This window comes from Gymnoscopelus microlampas (assembly GCF_963454915.1).
Source record: "Gymnoscopelus microlampas genome assembly, chromosome: 12".
NCBI classification, from domain to species: Eukaryota; Metazoa; Chordata; class Actinopteri; order Myctophiformes; family Myctophidae; genus Gymnoscopelus; species Gymnoscopelus microlampas.
The window spans coordinates 30,246,212-30,269,312 of NC_139949.1; the positions used below are offsets into that span (position 1 = coordinate 30,246,212).

Sequence of the window (23,101 nt, forward strand, 5' to 3'; positions counted from 1 at the left end):
GGATCTCATCACAAGCTCAGTGCTTAATGAGTCTTCCAGTTTAGTAGACCTTGTATTGTGAATGTGTACTTCCATCTACTGTTGTTCTCATGTCTTACTAAATAAAGTACATCAATCAATCAATCAGCCTACTCCTAATCATACTGTGACCACCATGTCCTACAAGAAAACAAAACATTTCACTGGTTTTGTTGCAATAGTGCATTTATTTTCTTGTGATCAGCACACGATTAGAGAATCCCAGGTCTAAATTGTTACCACTACTGTACCACCAATACTAACCTACTCCAATAAAAAGAAAAAAAAACAATCAAACTCCTACTACTAATCCAGAAGAACCCCCTACGGCAGGTGCCAGTACTGCTCCCGATTCGGCTACAATGGGAAAACATGGCATGATGTTGACTAAATAACCAATTTAAACGTTTTTTTCAACCCGTCCTAAAAAAGAAGTGTATTTAAAAAAGCCTCAAACATCTGTCGGTGTCTGGGGCTACCTTTACTTTTTGGATACGATGTGGTGAAAAAGGTGATCCACACTACGTTTGGACGGACTTTAGCTCTGCCGGTGCCCTGACCCCTGCTACAGTGGGAACTCATCTAGGAGCGGAGGGAGAGGTTCCAATGGGACTGGCGTGATACGCCCATAGAGTTATATAGGGCAGGGCTCAGGCAGCTTTTTCATTGGTCAAGCACGAGCGTACGAGGAGACGCTCATAAGAGGAGGAGCGTGAACGTGCCCGTGCGCGTTGTTGTTGTACACAGCGTTGCCATGTCCACTTATTATAAGCGACTTTGGGCTTATTTTTCTGTGTCGTTTGTAAATATTGCTAGTTGTGGGTTGAGGTTTTTTGGGCTTGTTTCCCAAGTATAGTTGGTTATTTGGGCTTATTTTTTAATGTCGTTTAAATCAGTGCTTCTTAAACATTTTCATGTCAAGGACCCCAAATATGTATTTGTGCCAGGGACCCCGCCCATTCAAGATTTGTTTTGTTAAAATGTTTCAAATATATTAAATCTTTTCACATTTTCTTGAAATAGTATCTGTGAGCTTGTAGATCGGCTGTTTTCAATTAGCAAGGGCTCATCGTTGTGTAGCAGTTGCTTCTTTTGGGCTTGTTTTCATAGGCATGTTTGCTTGTTTCTCTTCCAAAACCTGGCAACTCTGGCTGTTGTACAAGAACTCAACTGATAGAAAGGGAAAGAACATTATGGACGGAGGTGCTGCCTCCCGCTGGTCCTCTGATCTGACCCTGGATGTGACCGCCTGACATAGACAGACAGACAGCCAGCCAGGCAGAGAGAGAAGTTGACCTTGATCTGATCTGATCGGCTGCGATGGATTTCGTTCTGAGCGGGACGGCTGCGTGCGGTGCGTGTCTGTTCACGAACCCACTGGAGGTGGTGAAAACACGCATGCAGCTGCAGGGAGAACTCAAGAGCCGGGGCACGTACCAGGTTTACTATAGGAACGTTTTCCATGCGTTTTACACGATCGGCAGAGTGGAGGGACTGGCCGGCTTACAGAAGGGTCTGGTGCCTGGACTCGTGTACCAGTTCTTTATGAATGGAGTGAGGCTGGGCTCGTATTCTGTCATGGACTCCTCCGGTTACATCCACACTGATGGAAGGGTCAGCGCGGCCAAAACCACGGTGGCAGGGGCGGTTGCTGGGGTTGTCGGTGCCGTGATGGGCAGTCCCGTATATTTGGTTAGTAGGTATTATTAGATTAGTACACAAACTGGTCTGACCTTTGCTGAACTGTACCCAGTAATAACTAATAGTGTGTAATGTACTAGCCTACAGATGGAACCAAATGGACCCATCCCATTTGAAGCTACACTGTCAAAGTTACAAATGTGCAAATGGATATATTAACACTGATGATATAATAATATTAAAGGTAGGGCTAACACAGCTGTTAGTGCTACTACAGTATGTATGGCTTAGTTTAAACGTTATAGTAGGCTATATGCTGTGTCATTTCAAGGTAAGCTGATTTCCTGATGGCATGTCTTGGGACTCTGATAGGTAAAGACCCATCTTCAAAGTCAGGCAACCTCCTCCATCGCTGTTGGACACCAGCATCAACACCAGGTAACACATCTTGGTACCAAAATGATGCCACCTTAGATCGGTGACAATGCAGCCAGCAACGAATGTTACTACTGTTAACTAATGCTACTACTGTTAACTAATGTTTGCTGTCTATGTCAGGGAATGATCCGTGCTCTGGTGGCCATCCAGAGGCAACATGGCTTTCTGGGACTTTGGAGGGGCTCCACTGCTGCAGTACCAAGGGTCAGCGTGGGGTCGGCTGCTCAACTCTCCACTTTCTCTGCCTCGAAGGAACTTGTGATTGACCTACAGGTTAGGATGTGCTAAATCTGTATGATGATGATATACTTTACTTTATTAATTCCCAGGAGGGAAATTCACCAGTGCAGGACATAACCCCAAATAGAGAAACAGAGAAGAACAATCTGGCAAAGTAGGGAGGTTGGTATAGTAACGTTGCAGGCATTCAGACTCAGTGGTGAGGTCAGAACATAATGCTTGTTGTTCTATGTACCCCCTTTCCTTTGTTTAAGGTAACGGCATACTCCAGTAGAACAGTCAACGTGGGTTCGGTTCGGTTGGACTTACCGAACCCCCCAAAAAACCTGGACTGACAAGTGTCATTTCATTTCTGTGGCTTGTGCTCACGGCTGGCGCTGTTGGTGGTGTGCTGTGTATAGGCTGCACTACAGCCAGCAGCACTGCTGGAAGTGGAACAGATGGTTAAATTAATGCCTGGATATCGTGACCGCAACACACTGTGGGGAATTTGTGACGGAGGTATATGGAGGTTTCCCCTTTATTGCGATAGGCTGTGTTTATGATATTTCAGAGGTGTTTGTTCCTCCTGGAAGTTGGCTCATGTCTCTTCCAAACTAACGCTGCTTATCACTTGCTAGCTAGTGCTGATAGAATGAACTTGAAGCTGGGCTGAATGAATGAGGAAACGATGCGGAATAGCCGGACCTGGTTCGGGTAGTCACAACATCTCGGAGGCACCCAACAGCTGAATGTTGCTCGGGTTCCACCCACCCGAACTTGAGGGAAATAATGACACTCACCCACCTATCCAAGCTAAAGTGTGAATAAGATTGAAGCCATGAGTTTGATAAAAGTTCATGGCATGTTTTCACTTCCTTGAAGGTACAGTGCAGGAGGACACCTCCCATACTAGATTTGAACCAGGACACATTCATATTATCAAATTGTAATCTAACATAAAGTATGTAGGCCTATGGTTTATAAAAGGACAATTCATAATGCCTCCATCTGAAACTTGTAGAAATGCATTTTGTGAGTGTGATATAAGGTGTTCCAGGGTGCACTGTATCATACTGAGTGATAAGCATAAGCATCATAGTAATGTATGTTAACTAAACTAACTAAACAGGAAATGAAACCATTTGTATTAGCTTTTACTTTCAGTCCCCTGTTGTCACTTTTGTTATAAATAGGTAGTGATGGATTGAATAGTTGACAGTCAGTCTACTACTCTTATTCATAGAGTAAAAGTTGAAGTATTTTGCTAAAAGTGGTTTGCATTCAGTTGGTTGCTATTGGTTTGTCTCACTGGTCTCGCACGTTACAGAACCTTCTGTCTCTTTCACAACACTTGTTCTGTTTCCACTCTCTTTGATGCACAGCCATTTATAAATGTGGAAATATTCCTTATAATCTCTGTTGACCACAGTAAGATTGTGGTACCTTATGTACCTTTTAAAATTGTTCTGTTTATTTTAGAAATGCATTTTCAAGAAAGATGGCCGGTCTACTTTGTAGTCAGTGTTTGTGTACTGCTCACAAAACCAATCAGTCTAGCCTTATTCCCAGCCTTTTCTCATCTCAGAGGAGCTTGGACAGAGCACTAGCCTTTTGCACCATTTTGGAATGGAAACTCGACACCATTCTTCCCATCACCCCCTTAGTAAAGCACATGCAGCTTACACAACTTGAGTGGTGAGGGGTAAAATAAAAATCTTGTTCATATACATTGCAACAGGCTCATGTCACATGCTGACTTTTATTGCTAAAATATATTTGCATTATGTGCAGGTTCACTTATTGAAGACCATATACAGTCAAATCCACAGTGTAAAAATGTACCCATATGGGTTAAATAAACACTCTTTTTCTGTATAATCTTTCTGAATCAAGGTTATACTACGTACAATGCGACGTTTAATTTAAAGGTAAATGATGACTTGTATGATTAATAATAATAATACCTTAGATCTACTGTATGTAGTGCTTTTCTAAGTACTCAAAGTCGCTTTACATAAGGGGGGAGAAAAAAAAGTTATTAGGAAAAAACAAACAAATAAGATAAGTACAATAATAAAAACAGTTAAACAAAGATTTTGAACATTCTCAACTCAACCTAAACTGGGAAAAGCAATTTTGAACAGGTGGGTTTTTAGGGCGGTTTTGAAGGACTAAGCTGCACCTTTGAAATCTAGCAAGTATGTTTTCTTTGATTCTTTCAGAGCATAGCAGGAACCTCACTGTACTCTCTTTCAACATCCCAGGTATTTCCAAGTGGCAGCTGGCTGGTGGCATTGACTGCAGGCATGGTCAGCAGTGTGGTTGTGGTGTTGGCTATGACGCCTTTTGATGTGGTGAGCACACGACTCTATAACCAGCCTGTGGATCATCTAGGCAAGGTAAGGACGTAGATATTGACTTTGTTTCATGTTAGCAAACATGGCCACAGAGAATACTTGTTTCTGAATTAGTGTGATTCTATATAACATTGTTATTGTAAAATACTTGACTACTGTGTGTGCTGATGAGAGACCTACTTACATATTCACCTTCCTATATATTCCTTGATAGACTGTACATACTGTATTCATGCTGTTGATAGCCATATACTGTATATAAGTGATAACTGTATACAGTATTCATTCATAATATTAAGTGATGATAGAGTACGTTTATACTTATATTTAATAGCCTGTACAAGCCTGTACATCTTGTGTCTAAGCCTATTAATTCCATTTTTATCGACTCTTACTTTTGTGCTTACATCTGAATTTCTCCTCTGGGATTAATAAAGGGTTATTTTATCTATGTCGTTACATAGTTAAAATATTCTCAGGTTTTCAGTCAAAGTGCAGAGTTGCACCGCTACTCTGAGTGCTTTGTAAGTACAGCTGTATTGCTGCCAGCTCAAAAAAACACAGCACTTGTTTCTGAAGTGTCCACGCCTGTAGTGACTTATCTCAAGACTCTCTGTGTTCACTCCCTTACATGATTCAGCGAGAGAGTCACCCTGCACAACTTTCACAAGATGTCATTTTCTCATTTAGGGTCAACTTTATAGAGGATTTTTTGACTGCTTCTCCAAAACACTGAAGAAGGAGGGCTTTACAGGACTCTACAAAGGCTTGGGAGCCTCCTATTTCCGTCTAGGTCCACACACCATTCTGTCTTTGCTGCTCTGGGATGAACTGCGCAAGCTCTACAAGCAGTACAGATAGCACCAGAGAGACGAAGTCAAGCATGAAATGGATTACGTATTAAGCACTCAGTTCACAGGTAAATGAGTGTTCATTTAATGAGCTCATTTTAAAGAGGTAATAGCAAACTAGGAGCTGCTCTATTCTCGATATGGGAAAGAGTAGAGGTGACGATCTGCAAAAGATGTTGAAGCACTTCAGCAGAAAATGCATAGAATGTACGTAGCACATTGGCTCAGTTTCTGTGGCATTCTGATAACCAAAATGCAACAGGGCTAAATGTATTTAACCTGCAGTTACTGTAACACACCAGAATCAGAGTTACTTTATTCATTATGGACAGGAATTGTACATGAATTTATCTTGGTGTCATTTGTGCATAAACATTGCATTTTAGCAATACATGTTGACATTTCCTCACAGGAATCAATGTGTTAACTTGATTTTAACTTATATGGGACAGGAGATTAGAGGATTTATGCAATAATCTAAAGGAAGAAACATCTTGTATAGTAGCATCATGTACTGTAATACCACAACTACATGCCATTCCAAAAGCTAAATATTTTTAAATAGATAAGGTAAGGCATACTTTATTATCCCCTTTGGGAGATTTGTCCTCTGCATTTGACCCATCCTATTTACTTAACAGCAGTTAACAGCCACAGTTCAGCGCCCAGGGACCAATTGTAATACCAGGACCTTGATCAAGGTCAATGGCAGGAATATACAGTCATGCATGTCGTTTGGTAGAAACCAATGTCACGAGTTTTGTGAATATTTTGTTTGTTTGTGTATGGGCGGGGGGGGGGTAAAAATGTCTAGGTTTATACACTGCTGACTTTCAGCTGAGTTTCATATGTCCAAGAGTTTCTGATTTTAACTTTTCAGTTATGTTTATCAAATTTACTGTTAACCATTTTATCTTTAGGAGGGATCCCACGAATTGTTACAAAGTAATCCCCTACTGCTATCATAAGTATAAATATTAAATAAACATCATATTTTAACTAGTCTCACCTCAATACACAAGTGTCAAAGGCAGGGAGTTCACTAGTTTGAGATTCTGATTCTTTATTGACAAAATCGGAAATGGAAACGGCACACGGATATTTTTGACTTTGGCCGTGGCGGGGGAGTAGTCAAACCCTGTGGATCAATGTTGGGTCTAACCCCATATCTCCATATCACTCCTTCCAAGTTTCAATTTTATTTTTCATATATAACCACAGCAGTCCCTTGAACACTGATTTATAAAATGTGTGTTTAAAATAACTCAAATGATAAATGCTAACAGCAAAGAGCATGTTTATGTCTGAGATATTAATCTATTATTCTTTTCCAGCCACCTACCATAGTTGGTTTTTAGTGTCCTTGAAGACATTCCACATCCTCTGTGATTTGAAAGTTGATTCAATCTTGGCCTATGCTATAAACACTGACATTTCAACTATGTTGGTATTATAGCGCTGCCAAGTTCTATTTGCCAATCGTCATGGGGCCAACTTTACATAACTTTACAAAAAAACCTGTTGAAGTAGCCGACAAGAAAGTGATGTTGTAATAGCTGCATAATTTGATGGAAGTACCAACAACAGTATATGTACCATATGTAGTTTGGCTCTAAAACTGCTTTGGCCTTTTTTGTATTTTCTTTATTTGTATTATTATGTGACTGTATACTGTACACGGATCCCAGTAGCCTGGAGTACTGTTAATGCCTATGGTGTCAATGTTAAGATACTGGCAACCCACCCCATCCACTCCATATACTCTTTGTTTCATTTGGGGTGTATTACCTCATGGGTAGGTTTTATATTGTCGCTGTCGGATGAAAACCTTGAATGTCCAAAACGGTTACTTTTCAGGAAATAGAGAAGAAAAAAAACTGTGTTCCAATGGATTCAATGTAGTTATTATTTTGTCACACATCTTAATACTTTTCATTGGTTAAAACTCACAGACAGACTTAACCACTTTCACTTACAATTTGTTTCCAAAAGAACAAAAATAGCCGATCTACAGGCTCACTGTGACTCACTGTGAGTTTGTAGATCGTCTATTTCTGCAACCTTTGTGTGACACTGTCTTGCAACGACGAAGTAGGGCATTAGGTTACGAAAAAAACATACAAGGTTTCTGCCCGACTATGTCCTCACTGATACTGTATGACTTGTCTTTTCTTTTGCATTCAGTTGGATAGAAAAGACGAGTAATCAGAACAGACGACTGTAGCTTAGTGGGTAGATGTCATCAGAAGGTCACTGGTTCAACTCCTGTCTACTTGTCAATTGTCCAAGTGTCCCTGAGAAAGACACTTAACTCCTAACAGCCCCCCTCCCCTGCTGGGTAAAGCAGAAAATGAATTTCCTCTGTGGGTTAACAAAGGTCTCCCCAGTAGTTATGCAACAGCTAAACACATTTTTCTTATACTCCCACTTGTTATACTCCCACTTATGTGAAAGTTCAAATGTGGTACTTTCTCGGTTCCACATTGGAAAGTACCACATCCTTGGGTGTTGTGAGATAAAGAACATATATTGACATTGAAGTGACTTGTTGGTGTGGTTTTGTTTTTAAAATATGAAAATCAAAGTCTAATCTTGTCTACTTACTTTGTCATTCAAAATAGATTAAGTATTATTATGCTTTAAATCTGTTGGTAGGTTCTCAGCCTCAGCTGGGCATTAGTAACTCACACAATAACAAACTAATCAATCACAAATATCTCAAATTCTGAACACAACTACGAATGGAATTGAGTGACTGACGCACATAGTGTATACACACACCCACACAGCCACTCTTGAGGTAACATGAGGCTGAGATAAAGACAGATTACAGATAGGTAAATGTACACACAGATACCAGATGTGCGTGAGTAACACTGCTCCTGAAATAATTTAGCATATACATTACAAGTCTGATGTAAAGCCTAATTACAGGAAGGTTATAGCTCTGAACAGTACTTTAACATGTTGTTTATTGATTGATTGATTGATATAATACTTTATTAGTCAAAAATGTAAACAACACGGAAGTACAGTAAAACACTTGGGCTAAAAGGATAACACAAAAAGGTCCTGGGGACTTGTCTCCATCGTGGTCCCATATAATGTGTATTAGAAATGTACCAAAACCACAAAGAGATCATAGAAACATTCACAGTACTGTTCAATAAACATTATGATAATTGTTTTGCTTTACTGACATTAAAATAAAATTATAAAGAGAATATGAGACAACTAAATGTGCTAATAGAATACTTATGACACACTGTAGAGGACAATACTTTTCTATACAGCATGAACCCACAGAGCAGATGAACAACCCTTTGCATATATTGTGCAAGTGTGAGGAAGTCTAATAGATGATCCGGTTCAAACACACAAAACCTGTCTCCCCCTGTGCTAAACTGGGTTGGTTTGTACACTCATAGAGTTACGGACCCTTCTGGGCACCCCTGCTACCCCTCAAGGACCCCTAGGGGTTCCCAGACCCATCATTGAGAAGCAGTGGTCTATAATGGACCACCATTAGTAAGAAAGTTCACTGGGTTTTTTGTTAAGAGCAGTTTAAATACTGTCTAAAAACACACACACACACACACACACACACACACACACACACACACACACACACACACACACACACACACCCTCTCTCTCTCTCTCTCTCTCTCTCTCTCTCTCTCTAAGGCCCTCATTGACTTTCAATTTACATTGTTTATTATGTTGTTGAGTTATGACAATCTTTAATAATCTTAAAATAAGCTCTAAACCAAATTGAGTGGTTTAGAGCTTTTCATCTCAAAACACATTTTGAGTGTATGCTTTTCATTTATGTTTCTTTCTCGTAAATTGAAGGTAGGGTATGTGATATTTTTGGGTTAAAACAACATTTTTATTAACAAGTTAAAGCTCTATATTCTGACCATAATCATTGCTGTTACATGCTGTAGAATGTTTTTAACAGGGGTGTCCCAGTTTCTCCACCTCTTTAATAAACAGAAACATACATACAAACATACAAGGTTTCTACCCGACAACAACTGTAATACAGGCATATTTCCCTTCCCCTACTGAGTGTAAATGTTTCCGATCATCTCTTCTTGCACTTCAACGTTTTAATATATGACACCCTATGTTTCACATGAAGCTATTCTTAGTTACATCACTAGGGGGCAATATCACATTGTTTAAGAAAATGGATGATGTTCACAGGGTGGCAACAGGACTATTCCTCCTGGTTAATTCTCTGACTCACAGACTGCCCTATGTTTAAATTATATTGCTGACTAGATGTCACATTGACCATTACTCACTCTTCTGTTTCATAGAGGCGCTGTTGTTCCTGCAGCAGACGACCTGCACTAGCAGGATACAGCTGAGACAGGCAGACAGTGTATGGGCCAGCGTGGTGAGAGACTTCCCTGTGTTCTAAAATAGGAGGATAATAAGTGAAAATGTATTTGTTTTTGTTTTAAAAAAACAAATGTTGCATAGTCACAGGTCATATAGTCAATACTGAAGCAGAAGTAAGAAGTAAGTTACATGAAATAAAAGGTAATAATGATAAATTACTAAAGGTGTAGAAATTAACTGTTACTTTCCTTTTGTTCAGCTTATGTGTGGCCATGAATCTACGTATATATATATATATATACTGTATTTGTGTGTATATGCACTCGCACAAGTGTGCAAGTGGAGCAGGGTTAGCATTAACATACCTGTAGAGAAACAAAGATAAGTGCTGCAGAGCCTGCCCAGACAAGAAACACGGAGAGACTGGAGAGTTGTCCGGTATGACCATTGGAGTAGTTAGTCCCGGCCTGGATAGTCTGTAGTACAATACATAATAAGCAAATAAATAAAATAACATTCCCCACCGTTGACAAGGCAGTTGATTTTATTTAATTTGACTTAAACCCAGGATAAAGCGTAATAACCACTCGTTTCCAAAGTGGTCCTGTAACATAAATACAAATAAAAAGTAATTGACTCATCGTGAATACATTGAGATAAACAACCATCTTCATGAGCTATAGGACCCACCTCATTAGAATAGAGTATCCTCTAAATATGCATACCATAAAGTTAACCCTTCGAGTTGGTACCTTGCTTGCAATTACTGCTGCCACGCTGGAGGCCTGCATCGTAGAGATGACAGCTGTAGAGGATGTTGGAGAGCCCAGGAGTAGCATAGCAACACTGTAGGCCGAGATCAGCAACATTCCTGCAACATAAACCCTGGGATATAAACCCTGACAGAGAAGAATCTTCGGTGTTAAAAGCTATTTAGTTTGACCAATGGCTTAATGCAGCCAATTGTGGCGTAACCTGGATGTGTGTGATCCTTTCACTATAAGATTGTCACTCTCTCTTTCTCATTCCTTTAGATACATGACAGTCATAAACTACTGGGTTGGGTAGCTGTAAAAAGCTATGGTGAAAAATCGGCCGTGTGAGCCTAAATCCACTCACTCTAGCAAACCTTGGCTGGGTCAAGGTTTGCTAAAGTGAGTGGATTTGTATGTGATGTTTATACAACTGCTGGAAATAGTACATTGTACTTGATTTTTACAAAGTCGTATACAATACACTCGGTGTGTATTAGCTCAAAAGAAACTGCATTTTCTTATGACCACGTCAGTCACATCAGTACATGAATTTGAACATAAAAGTGAGCAGAGCAATCAAGTATGTACAGAATGAATACTAAAAACGTTTATTGTCATTGTATGTTCTTCACACTGTGGTGTGATTTATAGGCAGATAATAAATTGCTCAGACTGTAGTGTGAGTCAGGTATTGTTTGCAGGAAATTGATTTTTTTTTAAAATATGTATAAACAGTGAAAGACAACTTGATCTTCAGCAACATTGAACCACTACACTGCTGTGAACCATGAGCTAAGTATTATCTGAATTCTGTTGTTGAGAGAGGCTGTGTTTACAGCAATGGCACTCAAAGTGGGGTTCCAGGGGGTCCCCAGCTGTTAACCTACATACTTCGGCTATTTGAAAATAGGGGGGGGGGGGGGTCTCTGACTTCTTTTCAGATGGGGGTCCGTGGCTAAATACAACAAATAATTTTGGGGTCCTTGACATGAGAAAATTTGAACCACTGTGTTTACAGTACCTGACTTGAATACACACAAACCTTTGAGGGTGTAACCGCGGTAATGCAGGATGAGGAAGCCAATCAATGCAGTCTGAATCAACATGAAGAGCCTCTCTCCCCAGGCACTGTTTTAAGATAAGATAAAAATGGGGCATTAAGGCAACTGTTTACACAGTAACAATAGAATGATTTTTAGCACAAACAATAAGGTAATTAACTCTTTAACCCTGAATCCTAGAAAAAAAGGATGAAAACTGTGGGTAGTAGTAGATGTAAAATCTCAGAAGATGTAAAATCTCAGAAGATGTAAAATCTCAAAAGATGTAAAGCAGGTGTGCAGTGTTTTTCAGTGCAGTACATTGAAAAGAAAATACATCTTATGTTGGTTGTTGTTTGTGCATAAGCAATACACGTTATAATACATGCTGTAGAGAGGGTTTGCTGCACAAACACTAGTGAACTATCATTAATGATCAGCTAAGATCATCAAAACGTATTGATACAAGTTGCCCTAATGCCTCCTACACAACCTCAGTCAGGGTACAGCCTCTTTGACACAAGTTTTCAGATTCAGATTCAGATTCAGATTCAGATTCAGATGACTTTATTTATCCCCGGGGGGGCAATTCAGTTTCTACAGATCTCACCATGACAAGACATACGTAGAACAACAGTAAAATCGGCCGTGTGAGCCTAAATCCACTCACTCTAGCAAACCTTGGCTGGGTCAAGGTTTGCTAAAGTGAGTGGATTTGTATGTACACTAGTGAACTATCATTAATGATCAGCTAAGATCATCAAAACGTATTGATACAAGTTGCCCTAATGCCTCCTACACAACCTCAGTCAGGGTACAGCCTCTTTGACACAAGTTTTTCTTGTGTTCCCTTGAATATGTCCCATATGGTCTTTGACATAATTCCCTTGTACCTGAGGGGGAAGTCCTTGGCCATGAGAAACAGCACGGGTCCTGAGCCAGCATACAGCTGCAGGAGAACAGAGGTCAGGCTCAGACCATCTGCATTCCTCCCTTTTATTATCTTCAACACTTGAGCTAGAGGTGCTGTGAGAAGACACATATATGAGGTTGGCAATGGAAACGTCATAATTCAGGGCGATTCTTTAAACCATAGACTACACTACACAAAGAAATGTAATTATGCAGTGATATTGGCTGACATTATGTTGTTGCTGGGGTATGTGAAATTCCAAATTTGTAAGATAATAAACCACAATTATTGTCTAGCCTAGACATTATTGACAAATAAGTATTCAGGCTATAGACTTTTCTGTGGTGTGTGCTCATAAATTAGCTGTTTGCAGTCCTGCAGCTGTAAATCTACAACATATGGTACCACAAATAGTGGTTATTATTGGTTATTTAAGCGGTGTGTTTTACAGTTTGTAAAGTTACAAGGAGATGTACTGTATGTTAAGCCTGATACAAGTACCCTATAGTGGCTGTATTCGTAAGACAAATGTGAAATTCCTCACCTATGACAATCTCCAGTAAAATCCACAGCCCTACTGTTTTGCTCAGTACAATCTTCAAGCAGGGCACTAAAACATGAGAATGACTTTAGAACAGCAGCGGTAGCCTGTCGTTGGAAATTTGTTTTCCATACATATAAATATAGGCTAATTAGCTTGTAACGTTATAATAATTAGATTAAGAATAAAGATGAGAGATCAGAGTAAAAAGTAAACACTGGAACCGCCCACAAACACCGTATAGCTTCAGTTCTGTAAAAACAGTCCTCACCATGTATAAAGTTAAAATGGACGAAAAAGTTATCATAGCATTTTTCAGGCATCAAATAAGTCAGAAGGAATTCTTTAACAGGAGACAGTGAGTTCTCTTCCAACGTGTCCATGATGATCGGGATCAGGAATGCTGCTGTTGTTTCCCTGGGAATGCATGGGGGTGGTACGTTCCCCAAAATGTTGCTACGAGGCGACACACACGCACGCACGCGCGCGCGCGCGCACTCACACACACACACACACACACACACACACACACACACACACACACACACACACACACACACACACACACACACACACACACGCACATCATTTGCGTTCACATTTAACAACAAATTCTTGAACTCAAATCGTTAATGCATAAACTTGGTAAACTCAACAACAATAAGTGTTTCAGGATACAGGTAGCAATAGCATGGATCCAAGACGGCCATCTGTCATGAGTCCGTCATGGATGAACTTCAACCTGATGTTTGCACTTTCTCCCTTTTTGGCCCGTACATCTACATTAATGTTCAGATTTCAACTATTAAGTGGTTACCCCATGGCCACGGATGTTACAATTATGTACGACCTCTCAGAAGTACCCGTATCTTCCGTATTGTTCAATAAAAAGCATTTTGAACCGATTGGTGGCCATTTTCTCATATAGTTGTATCAGAGTGCAAGACACCTCCCAACCGATAGGAGGTTGGGAGGCGTGGTTGAAGGAGAAAATGGCTACCAATCGGATTAAAATACTTTTTATTTAACAATACGGAAAATACGGGTACTTCTGAGGGACCGTACATAATTGTAACATCCGTGGCCATGTGTTAAGCTATTTATATTTGAAATCTGAACGTTTAAGTAGATGTACGGGCAAAACATAGAGAAAGTGCAAACACTATGTTGAAGTTCATCCATGACTAGTGACAGTCATGTATTAGGGCTAAGATATAGGAAGCAATATCGTCTCCTCCATGTGATGCCAATTATCACAGACACTGAACAGAATTTTGCCAATGCCAGCTGGGCCCTTGGCTTGAGACGGGTATTGCTGCAGAGTGCAGACTACAGACAGCCTCTTGTCTCATACCTCTCCTTGCTTGGCTTGGGCATTCCTGCAATATGCAGGCCTCTCGGCTCAGGCCCGGATTGGCCGTCGGGAGGACCGGGACTATTCCCGGTGGCCTGCCCTCTAGTGGCCTGCCTGAATTTTTTTTTTTTTTTTTTTTCATAAAAAAAAAAAAATCAGGTCAGGCCAGCCATCCACAGCCAGCGCGGCGCTTAAGTGATGCAGCAAAAAAAAAATCTCTCCTAAGCTCAGGCCAGGCCAATTCAATGCAGTCAGTGTTGCTTGCAGCTCAGTGCAGCTGCGGGCCTCCCCTCTACCTTTAACCCCCAAAAAGGCCCCCCTTTTGTAAGGCCCCCCAAAAATAAGGCCCCCCCAAAAAAGGGCCCCCAAAAAAGAATTTTTTTCCCCGTTTCGGTAGTGACGAGTGACGAAAACAGAAAAAAAATTGTTCCCCCAAAAACCTGTTAGGAGCACGTTTCAGGCAATTTAAAGCTGATTGGTAGTGATTTTTTTGTGAATTTTTTTTTCCGTTTCGGTAGTGACGAAAAGTGACGAGTGACGAAAACAGAAAAAAAAATGTTCCCCCAAAAACCTGTTAGGAGCACGTTTCAGGCAATTTAAAGCTGATTGGTAGTGATTTTTTTGTGAATTTTTTTTTCGTTTCGGTAGTGACGAAAACTGACGAGTGACGAAAACAGAAAAAAATTGTTCCCCCAAAAACCTGTTAGGAGCACGTTTCAGGCAATTTAAAGCTGATTGGTAGTGATTTTTTTGTGATTTTTTTTTCCCGTTTCGGTAGTGACGACTAGTGACGAGTGACGAAAACAGAAAAAAAAATGTTCCCCCAAAAACCTGTTAGGAGCACGTTTCAGGCAATTTGAAGCTGATTGGTAGTGATTTTTTTGTGAATTTTTTTTCCCGTTTCGGTAGTGACGAAAAGTGACGAGTGACGAAAACAGAAAAAAAAATGTTCCCCCAAAAACCTGTTAGGAGCACGTTTCAGGCAATTTAAAGCTGATCGGTAGTGATTTTTTTGTGATTTTTTTTTTCCGTTTCGGTAGTGACGAAAAGTGACGAGTGACGAAAACAGAAAAAAAAATGTTCCCCCAAAAACCTGTTAGGAGCACGTTTCAGGCAATTTAAAGCTGATTGGTAGTGATTTTTTTGTGATTTTTTTTTCCCGTTTCGGTAGTGACGAAAAGTGACGAGTGACGAAAACAGAAAAAAAAAAATTCCCCCAAAAACCTGTTAGGAGCACGTTTCAGGCAATTTAAAGCTGATTGGTAGTGATTTTTTTGTGAATTTTTTTTTCCGTTTCGGTAGTGACGAAAAGTGACGAGTGACGAAAACAGAAAAAGAATTGTTCCCCCAAAAACCTGTTAGGAGCACGTTTCAGGCAATTTAAAGCTGATTGGTAGTGATTTTTTTGTGAATTTCTTTTTCCGTTTCGGTAGTGACGAAAAGTGACGAGTGACGAAAACAGAAAAAAAATTGTTCCCCCAAAAACCTGTTAGGAGCACGTTTCAGGCAATTTAAAGCTGATTGGTAGTGATTTTTTTGTGATTTTTTTTTTCCGTTTCGGTAGTGACGACTAGTGACGAGTGACGAAAACAGAAAAAAAAATGTTCCCCCAAAAACCTGTTAGGAGCACGTTTCAGGCAATTTAAAGCTGATTGGTAGTGATTTTTTTGTGATTTTTTTTTTCCGTTTCGGTAGTGACGAAAAGTGACGAGTGACGAAAACAGAAAAAAAAATGTTCCCCCAAAAACCTGTTAGGAGCACGTTTCAGGCAATTTAAAGCTGATTGGTAGTGATTTTTTTGTGAATTTTTTTTTCGTTTCGGTAGTGACGAAAAGTGACGAGTGACGAAAACAGAAAAAAAAATTCCCCCAAAAACCTGTTAGGAGCACGTTTCAGGCAATTTAAAGCTGATTGGTAGTGATTTTTTTGTGATTTTTTTTTTCCGTTTCGGTAGTGACGACTAGTGACGAGTGACGAAAACAGAAAAAAAAATGTTCCCCCAAAAACCTGTTAGAAGCACGTTTCAGGCAATTTAAAGCTGATTGGTAGTGATTTTTTTGTGAATTTTTTTTCCCGTTTCGGTAGTGACGAAAAGTGACGAGTGACGAAAACAGAAAAAAAATTGTTCCCCCAAAAACCTGTTAGGAGCACGTTTCAGGCAATTTAAAGCTGATCGGTAGTGATTTTTTTGTGATTTTTTTTTTCCGTTTCGGTAGTGACGAAAAGTGACGAGTGACGAAAACAGAAAAAAAAATTCCCCCAAAAACCTGTTAGGAGCACGTTTCAGGCAATTTAAAGCTGATTGGTAGTGATTTTTTTGTGATTTTTTTTTTCCGTTTCGGTAGTGACGACTAGTGACGAGTGACGAAAACAGAAAAAAAAATGTTCCCCCAAAAACCTGTTAGAAGCACGTTTCAGGCAATTTAAAGCTGATTGGTAGTGATTTTTTTGTGAATTTTTTTTCCCGTTTCGGTAGTGACGAAAAGTGACGAGTGACGAAAACAGAAAAAAAATTGTTCCCCCAAAAACCTGTTAGGAGCACGTTTCAGGCAATTTAAAGCTGATCGGTAGTGATTTTTTTGTGATTTTTTTTTTCCGTTTCGGTAGTGACGAAAAGTGACGAGTGACGAAAACAGAAAAAAAAATGTTCCCCCAAAAACCTGTTAGGAGCACGTTTCAGGCAATTTAAAGCTGATTGGTAGTGATTTTTTTGTGAATTTTTTTCCCGTTTCGGTAGTGACGAAAAGTGACGAGTGACGAAAACAGAAAAAAAAATGTTCCCCAAAAAACCTGTTAGGAGCACGTTTCAGGCAATTTAAAGCTGATTGGTAGTGATTTTTTTGTGAATTTTTTTTTCCGTTTCGGTAGTGACGAAAAGTGACGAGTGACGAAAACAGAAAAAAAAATGTTCCCCCAAAAACCTGTTAGAAGCACGTTTCAGGCAATTTAAAGCTGATTGGTAGTGATTTTTTTGTGAATTTTTTTTCCCGTTTCGGTAGTGACGAAAAGTGACGAGTGACGAAAACAGAAAAAAAATTGTTCCCCCAAAAACCTGTTAGGAGCACGTTTCAGGCAATTTAAAGCTGATCGGTAGTGATTTTTTTGTGATTTTTTTTTTCCGTTTCGGTAGTGACGAAAAGTGACGAGTGACGAAAACAGAAAAAAAAATGTTCCCCCAAAAACCTGTTAGGAGCACGTTTCAGGCAATTTAAAGCTGATTGGTAGTGATTTTTTTGTGAATTTTTTTCCCGTTTCGGTAGTGACGAAAAGTGACGAGTGACGAAAACAGAAAAAAAAATGTTCCCCAAAAAACCTGTTAGGAGCACGTTTCAGGCAATTTAAAGCTGATTGGTAGTGATTTTTTTGTGAATTTTTTTTTCCGTTTCGGTAGTGACGAAAAGTGACGAGTGACGAAAACAGAAAAAAAATTGTTCCCCCAAAAACCTGTTAGGAGCACGTTTCAGGCAATTTAAAGCTGATTGGTAGTGATTTTTTTGTGAATTTCTTTTTCCGTTTCGGTAGTGACGAAAAGTGACGAGTGACGAAAACAGAAAAAAAATTGTTCCCCCAAAAACCTGTTAGGAGCACGTTTCAGGTAGTACTTTGTAGTGACGATTTTTTTGGTCCCTAACATTCATCGAGCTCTGGACTTAGTACATTTCACCATTGTGTCACTACCGAAACGAAAGTTGGTCACTACCGAAACGAAAGTTAAATCAGAAAAAATCACTAAGTTTGGAGGCCAAAATCGTCCCCCCAAAAACCTGTTAGGAGTACGTTTCAGGCAATTTAGAGTTGATTGGTAGTACTTTGTAGTGACGATTTTTTTGGTCCCTAACATTCATCAAGCTCTGGACTTAGTACATTTCACCATTGTGTCACTACCGAAACGAAAGTTGGTCACTACCGAAACGAAAGTTAAATCAGAAAAAATCACTAAGTGTGGAGGCCAAAATCGTCCCCCCAAAAACCTGTTAGGAGTATGTTTTGTGATTTTATGGACTCTTGTTTTTTTCACATTCATTTGATTGAGGTATTTCTTGTATTGTTTATTGTTCTTTTTATTGTTTAGTGTTTTTTTTCCATCACCAGTTTGTTTTGACCACAGTTTCATTTTAGTTGTTTTACCCTTTCAGTTTTTGTTTACATTCTAAAAGGTGGTATGAGGTGGGGACTTGGACTCGAGACTCGAGACTCGACTTGACTTGAAGTCCCGATTTTGATGACTTTAGACTTGCTTGACCAAATCAAAAATAGACTTGGACTTGCTTGGGACTTGAATGCCAAAGACTTGAGACTTGACTTGACTTGAACGCTAAAGACTTGAGAATTGACTTGACTTGAGCCCTCTTGACTTGAAAATTCAAGTCTTTTCAAGTCACTTTCAAGTCACTTTCAAGTCACTTTCAAGTCACTTTCAAGTCACTTAAGCAAGCCAAAAATGTTTTAAAAGTGTGCATCAACTATAATGTTATTAGTCAGAAATCCCGGCCGTCAGTGACACCTAGTGTAGTGTTGCCAAAGCTGCTTATTTACCCTAACCTTTGGACAAAATTTGGTTTGTTTTTGGCTTGTTTTTGGAAGTCGGTTCGCTTGTTTCTCTCCTGATACTTGGCAACACTGGCCCACATGTTGCACGTTACCAAACAAACAACACACCGGCTTCACTCCTGCCGTCGCTGCTGGAACTGAAGCCAGGTGGAATAAAATGTCAACTCCAGCAGTTATAGCTTTCGGTTTTAAAGATTACAAGGTGTAGACAAGACGAGAAAAGCAGTATGCAAGGCAAGACCTATTCACATTAACATTACTGCGTGCTAAATGCAAACTATAACCAGTGATGGAAAGTAACTAAGTTCATTTATTCAAGTACTTTACCTAAGTACAATTTTGACTTATTTTTTACTTTACTGAAGTATTTGCAATTTTCAGTACTTTTACTTCTACATTAGCAGACGCTTTTATCCAAAGCGACTTACAGTAAGTGCATTCAACATAGGTAGGGAACGAAACTACTAATCACCAGAAGTCTTAAGTGCATTTTCTGCAAAAACAAGCAACCAAGAGTATACCTAGCGCTAAGGTAAAAGTGCAATATATCAGCTACCTACTTCTACTCAACTACATATGAGAGGCAGATATTAGCCTACTTTTACTCCACTACAATTATTTGAAAACTTTAGGTACCAGGCAATTACTTTGTAGATTTTGGTTATTAATACAAAACATACATTGACCACTTCAGCGCTATATACATTTCCTCTTCTACCCCGGATTTGAACGCGGTTTCCAGTGCAAGTGCTGAAATTTCACCATCGTGATAATAGAGCCTGCCTGCTTGATCAGAGGATACACTGAATTTGTGTCAGATCCTGTGTCTAGGTGAGACATGGCCTTTGACATTATCTAAATGTCTCAATGGAAGAGCAGGGAGACAAAATACAACCACCCTGAAGTTATATTGTAGTAACATACTCTACCATACAGATTGTACAAAATTACATTATATTCATTAAAAAGGGCCCTTTTGAACCCTGTCCTCAAGGAGGAAATTAAAAGTACAGTATCTGCGTTCTGTTGGCCTGGAAGAACCCATGTTTTAAAACAAATGCAAATTGTGAAAAATGCTCATGATTTATGTAAATCTTTACATATCTTGAATTAACATTTTGACTTGTTTGGGACTCGAAACAAAAAGTTAGGACTTGTTTGGGACTCGAAACAAAAGGTTAGGACTTGTTTGGGACTCGAAACAAAAGGTTAGGACTTGTTTGGGACTCGAAACAAAAGGTTAGGACTTGTTTGGGACTTGAAACAAAAGGTTAGGACTTGTGTGGGACTCGAACCAAAATGCTAAGGACTTGTGTGGGACTCGAAACAAAAAGCTGAGGACTTGGACTTGACTTGGGACTTGGCTGTGTTGACTTGGACTTGACTCGGGACTTGAGAGCAAAGACTTGAGACTCGACTTGGACTTGCAACATAGGGACTTGGTCCCACCTCATAAGTATTACGTTCTCATTTGTAGTGTGTCCATACCTGTGTGGCTCAAGAGATAAATGCAGGGTCTGAAAGCAGAAGGTTGAAGGATCAAACCTCCTGAAGAACATTTTCACTGTCCATCTAAATTCTAAAAGGTGGGTTAAGTATTACGTTCTCATTTGTAGTGTCCATACCTGTGTGGCTCAAGAGATAAATGCAGGGTCTGAAAGCAGAAGGTTTAAGGATCAAACCTCCTGAAGAACATTTTCACTGTCCATCTAAATTCTAAAAGGTGGGTTAAGTATGACGTTCCCAATTGTACTTTCCATGCCAGCGTGGCTCAAGAGATAAATGCAGGCTCTGAAAGCAGAAGGTTTAAGGATCAAACCTCCTGAAGAACATTTTCACTGTCCATCTAAATTCTAAAAGGTGGGTTAAGTATGACGTTCCCAATTGTACTTTCCATGCCAGCGTGGCTTAAAAGATAAATACGTGGTTCATAAACCCAGGGTTCCTGGTTCAAAGCTCACTCAAAACAACTCAAACAACTAAACAAAAACTGAAAGGGTAAAACAACTAAAATGAAACTGTGGTCAATACAAACTGGTGATGGAAAAAAAACACTAAACAATAAAAAGAACAATAAACAATACAAAAAATACCTCAATCAAATTAATGTGAAAAAACAGAGTCCATAAAATAACAAAAAAAAATAATAATATGTAAATTTCTTAAGCTCCTGCCCTTGGGGGTGGGCTCCCTCCATGCTCCTCCCTCTCCTACCGGATTCTTAAGCTCCTCCCCCTGAAGGTGGGCTCCCTCCATGCTCCTCCCTCTCCTACCGGAGCTAAAAGAGGGCGTGAGGAGGGAGGCGGGCTTCATCCATGCTTCTCGCCTTAAAAAGACCGAAAATTGAGATCTTCCCTGACCAAGATTCAAACCCACAACCTTCCGCTAGTGAAGCCTATGCTTTTCTCTTGCACCACCATGCCTTTCACATTAACTAGGATTTCGAGGTTATATTTAAAGTTAAAGCAAGAGGTGACAGGTCAAAAAACAAAAATCGACAGCAAACACCTCTACCCCTGACAGAATGACTGAATCTGCTAGATACACCCTCTGATGATCAAGGAAAGGGTTCATTATGACACAACTGAGATTTAGGTTGTTTAAAATCATCTGTTGGAAAACGTTTACTCTGACTGAGTCTGAACCCAGATTTACACCTTCATTGAAAGCAAACAGAGAGATGTTTCGTAATGTCATATCAATTCATACCCTTTTTGTCATTTATAAATTCCTTAGTTTCAGATGATCAAAACTATAGCATTTTTGGTGTTAAATCAAGTAGGCTACATTGTTCTCACTTTGGACTGGACATTAAAAAATATGTCTGTAAAGTGTTCAACTATAACACAGATCCTCTTTGATTAGCTGAATTAAGTTTAAGAAAATACCACTTTGCACTCATGGCATGCAGCATATCATTCAATCAAATCAATGATCAATTATAGGCCAAGCTCCATACTTCGTTTTGAGGTATTCTAGTGACTCAGGGATAACGAATTACGTAAATTGAATCCAACCACTTAAATGTAATGTATTTATTGCAACAACCAGCCAAGAGTTTGTAACAAAATGAGGAAACTCACACAAACAAACGTTTAAATTATTTTATTAAAACTAACTTAACCCCATATGGGTAACCGTGTCCCTCAGGGCTCAATACTAGTGTATTTTCTGTTTTGTGTTATTGTGGGGAAAGCTTTGGCTGAAAATAGCCAATCGACAAGCTCACAACGTGTCGTAGTGAGCTTGTTGATCGGCTATTTTCTGCTAAAGCTATCCCCACAATACGGATACTGGGGTGGTTAACAGTGCTTAAAGGGAAAGACCACTTGGTAGATGTTTGGGTTGTGTAGTTACCTTGCCATGATGCATCTCCAAAGGTGGGCAAGAAATCTAAAATAATTGCTCCATTGATAGTTCAAAATATGCTCATTGAATTACATTGTATGCTGAAACAGCTCTCAAAGTCACTTTTTTAGCACAAACGAACGCAAATAAAGTTGATTCAGACAATACAAAACATCACCAAACCCAGTACCGTTTGTTTTTGAAATAAGGCTAACATCCTGTTGATTTTGCCATTTTTATTAAGAAAACCCGGACTGGCTCCGCAGACCAGGATTCGGATCTTCAAATAGTAAAATCAGCAGGAAGTTGACATTTTTATTCAAAAAAAAAAAAAAAAACAGTACTGGGTTTGGTGATGTTCTATATTGACTGAATCGCTTTGTGTTCGTTTATGTGCTAAAAGTGTGACTTTGAGAGCTGTTTTACCGTACAATGTAGGCATATTTTGAATGATCAATTTCTATTCAATGGCGCAATTATTTTAGATTTCTTGTTCACCTTTGGAGTTGCATCATGGCAAGGTAACTAACTACACAACCCAAACATCTACCAAAGTGGTCTTGTCCTTTAACAACCAAAATCCAAAAAGCTGGAGTGCTTCCAGTGAGCTTCATGGTGAGAGAGAGGACAAGAGTGAAGTCCAGCCACCTATTTTATAGAGGACAATCCAGGTGGGCCAGATCTCCACTGATGACACACTCCGCCCTCCAATCATTCTG

The 23,101-nt window shown here is 39.6% G+C and overlaps 2 protein-coding genes across 2 annotated transcripts; one reads left to right on the top strand and one right to left on the bottom strand.

Moving 5' to 3' along the window:
• Positions 1–1,201: 1,201 nt before the first annotated feature.
• slc25a35 (solute carrier family 25 member 35) lies at positions 1,202–8,067 on the top strand. Its single transcript, XM_084073828.1, has 5 exons — positions 1,202–1,710; positions 2,032–2,097; positions 2,218–2,370; positions 4,584–4,718; positions 5,367–8,067. The coding sequence occupies exons 1-5, from the start codon at positions 1,339–1,341 to the stop codon at positions 5,535–5,537; spliced, it is 897 nt and encodes a 298-aa protein (XP_083929954.1). The 5' UTR covers positions 1,202–1,338; the 3' UTR covers positions 5,538–8,067.
• A 503-nt stretch (positions 8,068–8,570) lies between these two features.
• Positions 8,571–13,559, bottom strand: LOC311057049 (mannose-P-dolichol utilization defect 1 protein-like). Its single transcript, XM_084073937.1, has 7 exons — positions 13,401–13,559; positions 13,133–13,198; positions 12,569–12,701; positions 11,678–11,763; positions 10,633–10,751; positions 10,246–10,356; positions 8,571–9,955 (listed from the first exon to the last, which is right to left on the bottom strand). Exons 1-7 carry the CDS (start codon positions 13,510–13,512, stop codon positions 9,833–9,835), a joined length of 750 nt encoding a protein of 249 aa, XP_083930063.1. The 5' UTR covers positions 13,513–13,559; the 3' UTR covers positions 8,571–9,832.
• Positions 13,560–23,101: the final 9,542 nt, after the last annotated feature.